This window comes from Triturus cristatus, chromosome 5_2 (assembly GCF_964204655.1).
Source record: "Triturus cristatus chromosome 5_2, aTriCri1.1, whole genome shotgun sequence".
In the NCBI taxonomy this organism is placed as follows: Eukaryota; Metazoa; Chordata; class Amphibia; order Caudata; family Salamandridae; genus Triturus; species Triturus cristatus.
The window spans coordinates 516286504-516299717 of NC_140588.1; the positions used below are offsets into that span (position 1 = coordinate 516286504).

At 48.2% G+C, this 13214-nt stretch overlaps 1 protein-coding gene across 1 annotated transcript in view; it reads left to right on the forward strand.

Annotated features, from left to right (window-relative positions):
• The first annotated feature begins 2121 nt into the window (after positions 1-2121).
• Positions 2122-13214, forward strand: part of DCLK3 (doublecortin like kinase 3) — a 339069-nt gene continuing 327976 nt past the window's right edge. Inside the window, exon 1 of the mRNA XM_085607560.1 lies at positions 2122-2316. Within this exon, the coding sequence (XP_085463686.1) occupies positions 2256-2316 (61 nt within the window). The 5' untranslated portion in view covers positions 2122-2255. The remainder of the gene's footprint in view (positions 2317-13214) is intronic.

Genomic DNA, 13214 nt, shown 5'->3' on the forward strand with positions numbered 1-13214 from the left:
GTGGCATAGATTAGATTGGCATAGAGGAGAGTGACGCAAAGTAGAATGGAATAGAGTGGGGTGGCATGCAGTAGAGTGACATGGAGTGACGTGGAGTGGCGTAGCATAGGGTGGAGTGGTGTAGAACGGAGTAAGGTGGTGTGGCGTAGAGCAAAGTGGTGTAGAGTGGCATACTATGGAGTGACATAGAGTGGAGCAGTGTGAAGTGGAATGGCATAGAGGGGCGTGATGACTAGTAGAGTGACATAGAGTGAGGTGGGGTGTAGAAGAGTGGTGTGGAGTAGAGTGGCCTAGAGTGGAGTGGCGTAGGTTACAGTGCATAGAGTAGAGTCTGGTGGCATGGGGTGGCATAAATGAGAGTGGTATAGAGTAGAGTGGAATAATGTGGTATGGAGTGGTGTTGAGTGACATAGTGTGGGTTGGAGTGAAGTAGAGTGGCGTTGAGTAGACTGGAGTGGCGAAGAGTGGAGTGGCGTAGATTAAAGTGAAATGGCATAGTGTGAAGTGGCTTTGAGTGGAGGGGAGTGGCATAGAGTAGAATGGCATAGAGGAGAGCCCTGCGGAATAGAGTAGCATGGATTGGCATAGAGTGCCGTAGAGAGGCATTGTGTGGAGTGGCATAGAGTGGCGTACCATAGAGTAGAGTAGCATAGAGTAGGGTGGCACAGAGTGGAGTGGCATAGAATGCCGTAGAGTGCCATTGTGTGAAGTGGAGTGGCGTATAGTGGCATAGAATAGAGAGGCATAGGTTGAAGTGGAGTAGAGTGCCATGCAGTAGAGTGGAGTGCATGAAGTGGAGTAGAGCTGAGTGGCACGGCGTAGAGTGGCACTGAGTAGAGTGGCATAGAGTGAAGTGGCAGAGTAGTGAAGACTGGAGTGGCGTGCCGTGGCATGGAGTACAGTGGCATAGCATGGTGTAGAGTAGTGTGGCATGGATTAGACTGGCATAGAGTGGAGTGACGTGGAGTGGAGTAGAGTAGAATTGTGTAGAGTGGGATGGAGTAGAGTGGATTGGCATAGACTGGAGTGGTGTAGAGTTGCTTAGCATAAAATGGAGTGGTGTAGAGTGCCGTGGCATAGGGTAGAGTTGTTTACAGTAGAGTGCTGTAGAGTGGCAATGTGTGGAGTGGAGTGGTATGGAGTGGCATCGATTAGAGTGGCACAGAGTAAAGTGGCGTAGAGTGGAATGGAATTGTGTAGAGATGCGTGGCATAAAGTAGAGTGGTGTAGAAAAAAAGTGGTGAAGAGTTGAGTGGAGTGGGGTAGCGTGGCATAGAGTAGAGTGGCGTGGCTTAGAGTGGAGTGAGAGACTAGCAGTGTTGTTTTGAGAGAGTTCTTTTGATGTTATATTCCTCGAAATACATTATGGTTTCATGTACGAATATTCACATTTGCAGAAAATAGGACCCCTTGGTAATAGAATGAGATGACTGACTGAATTAATAGCTCCATTGTATACTTAATTTAGAGAGACAGGCTCACATTTTCGTTGAAAGTAAGCATGATGAATGTAATATCTTGAAAAAAGTACACCCACGACCACTTAAAGGTGATTTAGTCAATTTGTTTTACATGTAGATCGATCGCTGTTTCATAGCGTATTGGTCCAATTGGTATCTGTATCCGGGGATATTAGATGCATTGCTATGAATTTCCAGGCGTTTCAAACCTTCGGGTTAAACTTGCAACCAGGGAGCCCCGTTGACTCACTGCATCTCCTGCCAAGACACTCTCTGGCGTGCTTGCCATCTACAAGTACACAAAACCAACAGCAGGCATTTCTGGGAGTTTCTTTCATCTCAGTAGCATAGAAAATGGAGTAACACACCTTGAACCTTGGGGAGTCTTAGGCAACACTATTTAAAAAGTCCCACGCTACCTCGGAGCGGTGCTTTGGATAACTTCACATTAATTTAAAAAAATGTTCTGTCGTTGTCGCAGGGATGTTTTCAGGCTGGCTCCGGGAGGCAGCAGCAAGAGGCACCCGGCGCAGCCAGCCCTTGCCGCTCCTGAGAGAAGTCTCGCGTAACCCCGCCTCTGGACTGCCGGGTCTCCCCGCGCCGCCGTTGTTTATCATCTCTTCACAACAATACGCACAGCCTGTTCCCCACGCATGGCTAACGGTCTCACAGGAGCGCGCGCCTTCAGTGCGGCTCAGAGCTCGCGTGCCCTCATCTCAGCCTGACATTGTACTGCTGATAGTAGTGTCGTATCTTCTCTTTACCGCACCGACGCCCGAGGGGTTTGGACGGGGGATGCCTGCTCTCCAGAGGAGGGCCGAGGAAGGGCTACCCTGCGCCTGCTGCCACCAGATGGGTAAGTACCACCTGGAACAAGTATGGAGGGTGTAAGTGCATCCTTCCAGAGCGTGTGCGCGGTGTTGTAGCTGCATTACGTGGGGTGCAATCCCCTTCCTCTTTTTTTCATGGACCCCCATTATTTTACTAATAGCTTATATTACTCCACGCCTAAAGAATTAATATAATTGGATGAGAAATCAACTAGTGATGTACTTTTTCTGCATGCTTCCCTTGCCTGCCATTTTTCCATCTTTCCTCTACTCATTTGTTAGCTTGAGTTTTGTATTTCAGGACGCGGGTTGTTTGTGTGCGTTCATTTGAATATGTTGAAGATATCAGAAAGGCAGAGGCACCCTAAAGTTATTCAGGCTCCGAGTGGGCTCTGTACACACTTTTGATTATTGGACCCGTGAAGGAGGGAAAAGATAGAGCAGTGTAACAGCATGCTCGAAAAACTGCTTGAAAAACTGAATATGCATAACTTGGTGCATATGTGTTCAAAGGAACATCAAATACTGTTGTAATCCTAGTACTGGTAACAATAATATTATTTTTACTAATTTGGCTGTCATGTTATTTAATATTGTTATTTTACAACGTTCCATGTCTGAAACAAACACGTTCTAACACGTATATTTTGAATAAATCCCTAAGGGTTCAGGGAACGGAAACTCACGACTTTAGCTATGTATATATATATACATTACTTATTTACGATGTTTTAGAAAGCTCTCCCCGTCTCCTTTCGGTCACTTCAAGAAGTTGTCAAAATGAACGCATAACAAATGATAGAAGCATAGTATGCAATGTTTCTTCGATGCCACAGGTGCCCTGAACATATCATGCAGGGTTGGTTGCTCCTAACCACTTCTTCTGACAAGCCCTCTTTCCGTTCTTGCTTCTCAAAAGCTCCAACCTAGCCGGTGTTACTGTCTGCTGATTGTTATCACTCAACAGCCCAAGTCTGCCTAATAATGCTTATTTCTGCTGAGACGGAGTCCAGTTACATCCCGGCTATCATGAGCTGCATCCATAACTTTCATCTCCCATCAAGTGCTTAATTTGTAAAAATAAAAAATAAATAAAAAACTCAACTGACAGGACCCTCCTCAGGAGACCACTGCAGCTTGCACCGCCCATTGCCCCAGCCAGCGCTGCCAATGACAATACCAACACAACTGCTATGTATCACACTCTTACAAGTTTGACAATTTAGACTGTTTCAGGCCTCGAAAGCTATCAGAATGAACTTGCTGACAGTTATTAGTAATTTTTAGTGTATATTGGATTGAAAAACAACTGTTGTTGTGCTCCTCTCTAATTTAGACAGCGCCACCATGTGGCAGAAATCATAAGTGCCAGTGTTGACAATTCAGTGCTGCTGCGAGCACCGGAAATCACCGGCTCAAATTAAGCATGGCCCCACCTCCCGCCTCTTAACCCCCCATCCCCACCATCTCTACTTCCACCCCTTTTAACTGGAAAAACGTGGGGTTTCCTTTCTTTGCGAAACGAGTCTGTCCACCAGGTGGCCTCACACTTTTGCCTGCTAGATGATGATTATCTATAAAACCACCACCACGTCTCACCCTAAGAACAACCCAATAAATGCATTATGGCTTAGCAGCACCCCTTCCTCTACCACGACGCTACTCGCTCAATCCACTTGAAAAAAAGTATTCAGTTTTTCCACTCGCTCCCTGTTCAATGTTTCAAAGTCAGCCTCCATTTTGCCATACTGGCATCCAACTGGCTTTCTCACAGAGTCGCACCTGCCCCTTTATAAGTTCCTCTTTGTTGGGTTCACTTCTGTTTGGGACCTCTTCTGATTTTACAACTGAGCGCCCATTTACTGTAGTCTCTCCTCCCCTGCATCTACTTGCCCATCGTCAAGCTTCAGGTCTCGTGCTCCTAGCGCCTCAACTTTGAACCACCTACTACCTTAACCTAAAATCTGTCTCCTCCCAGAGCACCTTCACATCAGCCCTATAGCACCTTAAATCCTGCTTGAATGTATTGAGATACCCAGCTTCTCTTTGCCCTCACGTCTGACGTCTCAGGAACAGCACGTATACCATCACTCCCTGGTCTCTAATGTATAGTGTGTTGTTGTAATCATCATGTACTGCCTCACTCATCACCCTCTCCTTCGAATAATGGTTGTCATTACTTTGTGCTGTGAAGTTCCTGTGTGCTGTTTGATGCGCCGCGTTTCTTTTGCACACGTTACTACAATAAACACGCTTGCTTTTGTGCCAGATTGTATTTTCGCACAGAACCTGCATATGTTTCTATGTTCTGTTCTTTTCCTGGGATTTAGTCTGAACACCTTAGACTAGGTCAAACAACAATGCTCCTGGTTATTCTCTCTGGTCAGGCGCTAGTACCTAGACATAGCATAAGAATGCAACTGCTGTTTGTGAGCAAACATGTCTTGTCATATAACCGCGTCAGCTGAGATGTAGAATTTCCATCTATGTATACTAAGGTACGGGGTCTGCCACTAATCTCAGAGATCTTTCATTTATAATCATTCAGCTTCAGGTGTAAGGGGGGGCTTAAGCTGGTCTGTCTTATAACATGACAGGGGCATTTTATGGTATATGGTTTCGTAACCATGCTAAAAATATTTTTGGTATGCATTTGTTTTTTATTTGTAGCACAAATACTGATAAATATTATAAACTTCCTTTGTGTCTCTTGTTTATCTTCTTGTGGGCAAGTAGGAGTGAGAGAGTGAAAGGGTGTATCCTGTTACCGCAATTCCTGAGAGGGCCGAGAGTGTTGTGTTCTGGGTGGCAATTCACTTGTTTCTCTGGAAAGGTTAGGAGGGCAAATGAAGCACTGGAGCTCGTTGAACCTGGGCTCATAAATACTGAGATGGTATGGAGACTCAGTCCCTACATGCTGATGTTTGATGGTCCCGAGCATAGTTCTTTTTTGTGTTGTATTTCTTTATTGCATGTTTAAACAATTTAACATAGAGAATAAAGTAGGATTGTATTTTATTATTTTATTTTATTTTAGGTTTTTATAGAGCGCGTAGTCACCCAAAAGTATCCCAGCGCTAAACCTCGTGGTCCTGATAGATGAAGGTACGGGGGTGAACGTAGTTTAAGGGAAAAGAAAGGTTTTAAGAGATTTCCTGAAGCGCAGGAGGTTAGGTTCTGATCTAAGTTTCAAGGGGAGCGCGTTCCATTGTTGCGCTGTGTGGACTGAGAAGCGGCGGCCTCCTGCGCGGGCCATTTTTACCCTGGGAACCACAATAAGATTTTCATGGTCCGATCGAAGCGCTCTTGTCAGTCTGTAGGGTGTGATCCAGTTGTTAAGAATTTGTGGGCCCGCGTTGTGAAGCACTTTGTGAGCCAGGCATAGGGCCTTGAATCTCACTCTTTCCCTGATCGGAAGCCAGTGCAGTTTTTTCAGTGCGGGTTTGGCTGATGTTCTGGCTGGGGTATGCGTGAGCAGCCGGGCAGCGGCATTCTGGGTTTTCTGTAGTATTTGGAGAGTGGTTTCCGGGGCTCCTAAATAAATGGCGTTGCTGTAGTCCAGCCTGGACACAACTAGGCCATGGATCAGCAGTAGTCGGGACTGTAAAGGGAGTAGGGAGAGCACCTTTCTACATGATCTTAATAGGCCGTAACAGATGCCGGCCGTTTTCCTTGCCTGCATTCTGAAGGTGAGGTCTTTCTCTAACCATACTCCCAAACTCTTAACTTCCGTCTTAGGGGCAGGGGGTTCACACATACAGACGGGCCAGATGTTTGGGGGTAGAATCAGTGTTTTTTGACCTAGGAGAAGGATCTCCGTTTTTGACCCATTTAATTTCAGTGCTGAGTCGCTCATCCATTGATGTATATTGGAGAGGCAGTCATGGAGATTGGAAGGCTCTAGCTTGGGGTGAGAGAGAGTTACCACCAGCTGAGTGTCGTCAGCATAACTGACGATGGTGACTCCAAATGGGGAGACCAACTCCTCCAGTGGGGCCATGTACACGTTAAATAACGTGGGGCTTAGTGATGAGCCCTGTGGCACACCACACCGGAGGGGGATGGCGGGGGAACGGCCTTCACATTCCCAGACTTGGAAAGAGCGTTGGTAGAGAAAGGACGAGAGCCATTTCAGCGCTGTATCTTTCACTCCGATGTTTTCTAGGCGTTGGGTTAAGACCTGGTGGCTGACAGTGTCGAATGCCGCGCTCAAATCCAGGAGGACCACTGCCACTGATCCTCCTGTATCGAGAATTTCTCTGGTCTTCTCCACTGCTGCGAGGAGAGCGGTGTCAGTGCCCTGACCTGGTCGAAAACCCGTCTGTGAGTTCTTGAGGAGATGGTTGGTTTCCAGGAATTGAGACAGATTTTTATTTACGAGTTTCTCTGCGACCTTACCAATCCAAGGGAGGAGAGAGATTGGTCTGTAATTTGATAGATCCTCAGGGTCTAGTGATGGTTTCTTAAGAAGCCCTTTCACGACCGCCTCCTTCCAACTCGAAGGGACTTCACCTTGGACTAAAGAGGTGTTGATTAGGGCGGTCAGCGGGGGCACTACGGTTTGAGTTATATCTTTGAGAAATCTTATGGGTACTGGGTCACTGGGGGCGCCACTCTTGATTGAAGCAAATGTTGCTGCAACTTCCTCCATGGTGACCGGGCCGAGTAACGCCAGCTGGGGTGTATCGGGTTTCGCAGAGGAATTCCTCTGTAAGGGAGGTAGGTCCTTAATTTTTCCAGTGGTGTCTGGTTTAGCAGCGGGAAGGGAGGCAAGGATTTTTTTAATTTTTTCGTCAAAAAAGGTAGCTAGATTGACACATTTTTTTTCCGCTGCTTTGGGGTCCATAGGTTTTTGTGGGGGGTCAGGAACATGGAGGAGCTCTTTAAGGATAAGGAAGGTCTCCTTGGCTGAGCAGGAGGAATTCTTTAGATTTTCCTCGTAAAAGGCACTTTTGGCATTACGAAGTGCTAGTTTGTACGCTTTCATGGACAACTGAAAGGCATCTTTTTCCTTCACAGACTTATTTTTCCTCCAAGTGCGTTCAGTTCTTTTGCACTCCTTCCTTAATGCGTTCAGGGAAGGTGTGTACCATGGAGCTGGGTTGATCCTTTTGATATGTTTAAGGGTGCTGGTTAGTGGGACAAGGCTGTCTAGGGAGTGGGTGAGCCAACCGTTAAATTCTCTATCTGCCGTGTTGGGATCCGAGGAGAGAGGTGTGGTGGATTCTCTTAACTTAGCTTCCCATTCCTCTGGTATCAGCTTGTGCCACCGTCTCCCGAGTGTCCTGGTTTTCTGTGTTAGAGCCGGGGTAGTTTGGAGGTGCCAATACATGGGGACCAGTAAGTGGTCTGTCCATGGGAGGGGGGTGGGATCTTGGGTTTTGAGGTTCCTAATATTTGTAAAGATCGGGTCCAAAAGCTGGCCTTTCTCATGGGTAGCTTTTGAGTTCAGAAGTTGTAGGTCAACTGATGCAAGATCTGCTAGTAGGTTAGCTGCGGTGTTATCCGCAGAGTCCAAAAAATGCAGATTCAGATCTCCTAGGAGGAGAAAATTGGAGGCAGTAATTGTTTTTAGTGTGATGTGATCCATCAAAGTACCGGAGAATTCCCCTAGTGAGCCTGGCGGTCGGTACACTAGTAGTCCCGACAGTGAGATTGTTGGCGAGATCTGGAAAATGAAGTTGCAGTTTTCACAGTCTTTGACAGTTCCACTGTCGATTCTGCAAGTGAAGTAATCTTTGTGAAGTATTGCTAACCCGCCGCCTCTGCCGACTGGTCTATTCAAAGAGCAAATTTGATAACCTGGTGGGACTGCATTAACCATGTCAAAGTCACTGTTTGGTGTCATCCATGTCTCTGTCAGAAACAATATGTCCAGCATAGAATTCTGGACGAAGATATTTATCTCATGAGCATGTCTTACAAGAGACCTGCAGTTCAGAAGGCCGAGTCGAAGTGCTTGGCCGTGTTCCGTTTCCTCTGTCGGATTGCAGAGGGTGCAGCCCGTGAAAGCGGTGTCTTCCTTAACCCCTTCAGTGCCCATGACGAGCTGGACTCGTCATGGGCCGCGGTTGCGCTGTGCCCATGACGAGTCCAGCTCGTCATAGACCCCGCCCGCTAATGAAAGGCGCGGCACAGGGCGGGGAAAGGGGCGGGCACTGAAGGGGTTAAGGATGTACTTACACTGGGGATGTTTATTCGTGTTCCAAGCTCGAAGCGTATCTTGGGTGTAGGTTATGCGCCTTTGAGAGTCGGGCATAGTGTCTAGGCCTAAGGCCGTCTGGGCCCGGACGGGCCCAGACGGGCTTGCCTTTGGCGCGCCTTTGGCGCGCTGACGGCACGCCCGCTGCGCCCGTCCGCTGCGCGTCCGGAAGTGGCACATACTTATAAGGGGAAAGTGACGTCTGAAGAGGACGTGGCCTCGTCAAAGGGGGCGTGTCCCTGCTTGGTGCCGAGGACGGCAAGGAAAAGCCTAACACTGCTTTGTTTTGCCCGTGTCAGCGATAAAATCCGCTGCGCGGGAGTTACAGATGTCGTGGAGAAAGGTGAGCGAGTTTCAAGAATATTTTTAAAATCACAGGATGAAGTAACAATCAAGGTTAAAATTGCGCTAGCCTAGCTCCCGGCTTCCGCCTCAGGAGACACGAGTGTTGCTAGGGTCGCTTGCATTCAGCGGCGCCTAAATAGTGTGCTCTGGTGGGCGTGGCCTCGTCAAAGGGGGCGTGTCCCTGCTTGGTGCCGAGGACGGCGAGGAAAAGCCCAACACTGCTTTGTTTTGCCCGTGTCAGCGATAAAATCCGCTGCGCGGGAGTTACAGATGTCGTGGAGAAAGGTGAGCGAGTTTCAAGAATATTTTTAAAATCACAGGATGAAGTAACAATCAAGGTTAAAATTGCGCTAGCCTAGCTCCCGGCTTCCGCCTCAGGAGACACGAGTGTTGCTAGGGTCGCTTGCATTCAGCGGCGCCTAAATAGTGTGCTCTGGTGGGCGTGGCCTCGTCAAAGGGGGCGTGTCCCTGCTTGGTGCCGAGGACGGCGAGGAAAAGCCTAACACTGCTTTGTTTTGCCCGTGTCAGCGATAAAATCCGCTGCGCGGGAGTTACAGATGTCGTGGAGAAAGGTGAGCGAGTTTCAAGAATATTTTTAAAATCACAGGATGAAGTAACAATCAAGGTTAAAATTGCGCTAGCCTAGCTCCCGGCTTCCGCCTCAGGAGACACGAGTGTTGCAACAATTGTTTACTCTGCTGGGGCAAAGTTGACAAATAACTAGAACCTTGGAAGCTCCTGCAGAGACCACACTGAGCCTCACAGAATCAGAGTTTATGTATTTATACATCAGAATCCATCAGAGTGCATCATGGGAAACCCTGTCCCAGGTGTGGACTCCAGAGGCCCTGGAAGGGCACCGCCATGGTCAGATCTGCTTGTACATACCTCTTTCTGGGCTACACATATACAGACGATACGAACGTGTGATGTGTTTCCATAAGTTCCTGACCAAGTAACCCTACATTGGACAACCGTCCACTGCAATCCATAAGCGGGGGTGAGAACGAGAGACAGGGAAGATAGGTGGGGGAACCTGGAGGGGTGTGTATGTACATGCCTCCACAGTTCTGCCTTCGTGCCTCTTCCCCTACCGGGTTGTATGGGATATACCGCCCTACCTCAACCCGCCCTCCGCCCCCCCTTGACCCCTCAAGATGTTTGGAAACTAGTATGCAGCACCTGGTTGTTACCTCATTTCCTCTTGAGGGACGAACCAAAAGATCAATGCAGGGAGGGCGTGGAGGGGGATGCGTTGGCAGGATCTGGCAAAGGGGCTAGGACAAAAAACAAGGCCTTTGGAGTTTGACAGTTCGTCACTCAAGCCCTGTGGTCATGAGTCAGCGGGGTAATGTTTGTGCAGGTATGAGTGTAAGCGTGGGTGTGGGTGTGCCGGGGGGGGAGTTATGGGAGAAGTGGAGGGGGGGACGGGGAAAAGAAAATAGGAAATAGTGCCCGACAATGGCAATAGTAACTATAACAATGAAAATGACAGTGGTATAAAAATATTAGGAATAGTGACAGTGATAATAGTGAGAACGGTGATAGTGCTGAGGGGGAGATGTAAAGTACCCGAGCAAAGCTAAATAGGGGGAATCATTGGAAAGGGGAAATATCGCAAGTAGAGAAGGGACAAGGGAGAGTAGAGCGAGGAGAGTGCCGAGCATCGTTCTGTTCCAGAGCAGAATCCCTGCAACAGCGGCGCAGGATACTTTTATTGAGGTCTGCTCCACGGACCATCAGGGACTACGTGAATTAGCCTGCCTTGCCCCACAGGAGCTGTGGTTTCATCACCACCTGGCCCATAAAGTGAACACGGGCATCCAATGGCACGATACATGCGTGGTATGCGCCTGGGTGCATGCTTTTGCAAAGGCCAGGTCAGTGGCGTAGCTAGGCCTTAGGCCGCCGGTGGCAGCCTCTGAGTTTGTCGCCCGTGGAGGCCTGATCGAAGAGGGGGTGGGTGCTGGAAATTCATGCGGCTGTGACTGCCGCAGGTAAGAGCGGGAGGTTCGTGGGAGGCTGCCGACTCTTGTGGCCACGTCAGCTGCAGGTAAGAGTGGGGGCAGGGGAGCCAGCTGCCGCCCCCAAAACTCATGCTGCCTGGGGCGGTCTGCTCCTATCGCCTCCCCCCTATCTACGCCACTGGGCCAGGCCAAGAGACAGTCTGTCTGAACCCATCAGTTGCTGGAGGAGGCTGGGCTAGGCCACCCCTTTGATATTTTCCTTTTATCTTTTCTTTGTTCTTTGATCTTCATATATGTTTTCCTGGGTAGCTACAATCAACCCCGACGGGATCGGGAGGCAATGTGATGAATATGGGTATCCACCAGCCGACACAGCCTATAGCAGGATTCCAATCTTTTTTCTATCCCGAGAACATGCCTCATCCTCTCGTGGCCACACTGGACCACCTGTGTCAGCAAATGTGGTGCTGGCGGCCACTCTGTACATGTGCTCATGGAAAATCAAAGGCAAATCACAACGGATCCTTTACCTATTGTGCAGCTGCCTCCAAAGGCTACACCTTATACAATAGTCCTTAAACAGCTTATTTCCCTGAGGTTGGACTTAGTAGAGAATAATGAACAGCTAGTTAACAAGGTGGTACATTAGATTAATGGCAGTGAGGTGGTTTTGGGCAGATGCATGAACAGATACATTTGGTGCGTAGAGTATTTCGGGTGGTAAATTGGCCTAAACCTAACAACAATGAGTGTATTGTTATACATTTTAGGAATAAGCTTGTTGTACGCAATATTCTGGAAAGGCTTACACATCCATTGAGTGTTTACAGCAGGACTGAGGTGTTTCCTTTAGGTTATTTTAACAGACCAGCAGTTCACCCAACCCCAGTGTTTTCCACCTCTTTCGCAACTTGATCATCTGGACTGACAGCAAGATGGGGTTACCCTCTCCAGCTCTTAGGGTGAATCTGACAGGGGGTGCCATCTTGATCTTTCTCCAGCTGTTTCATACATTTTGGCTCCATTTTTTGCCAGTGCTGTTGTTGAGATCCATACCAGTAATTGCTCAATTAATCGCACAAGCAAAGCCTATAGGTTTTCTTCCTGGAATATTGCAAGCCGGGATGCTAAATTGTCTAATGCAAATTGGTGGAATGTCATTAAGAGTTATGAAGTATTGTGCCTGAAAGAAACTTAGTTACTAGCCAGTGAATATATAGATGGCTTTATTACTTATTACGCCTGCTGTACTGGGCATCTGGGGAATGACAAAAGGAGGTTTGATTACATAAGTTTCTTTCACATTTCCCGGGCAGGTAGTTAGTCTAATCTTGATTCCCCTCACTATCAATTAATTTTGATCAACTGCTGTGCATATAAATTGTTATTAATACATTTTTATAATAATATCTTTAATCCAAAAATATTGCTTTAGCTAATACCCAACATGAGTGTCTTGAACGGTGTTTAAACAGCCTTGATGGGAATTGTTCTCTCCTATGGATGGAAGACTTCAATTATTGTACTGCCAATCGCCGGTACAGGGTCTTGTGGGTTCATGGGCTCAGAACGAGATCTTAAAACACATTTTTGTCATAGTCCATTTGAAGAAGACCTCAATTTATTACCCTCTCGGACATCCCCTCCCCCGCCGATTGTCAGACCAAGCGCTTGATTTGCTGGATAGCCCCATCACGACGGAGACCTACAGGCGGCATTGGCTAACATCCACCCAGGTAGGGCTCCAGGCCCGAATGGCTTCCCCAGCGTCTTTTAAAGTCCCCCCTATGGCGAATTTGGGTTCTCACTTACTCGAGGCATTGCATGGAGTCTTGGAAAAACGTGTCCTGCCGATGGACTGGAGGCACGCTGAAATTGTAGTTTTTCTTAAACCCGGCTGACACCCTGAAGATCCAGCCTCTTACAGCCCTATCTCCCTGCTGAAAGTCCTGGCTGACCGCCTTTGTTCCTATATCTAAGATCTCGTACTCCCAGACCAGTCAGGCTTTATGCCACAGCGCTCCACCAGACACAATATTAGGATAGCCCACAACTCCATCGCAGGTGCTTCGGGCCTGGGTCGCCCGGCGGCTTTTTTATTGGCCGATATAGACAAGGCGTTCGACTCCTTGAGTTGGACCTACCTCTTTAAGCTTCTAGAGGCCGCAAATCTGGGTCCACGGTTCATAGCTTATGTACGGCTGCTGTACACTGACCTCACCGCCTCAGTTCGGACGGCAGGATGTTGCTCAGCCCCCTTTCCCATCCGCAGGGGCACGCAACAGGGATGTCCCCTGCCCCCGCTTCTATTCACCTTAGCGATTGAGCCCTTGGCGGCGTGGGTGCGCAAGGACCCCCTGATCAGGGGGATGGACTGGTCACAGGAACATTCTGATAGAATTGTGCTCTA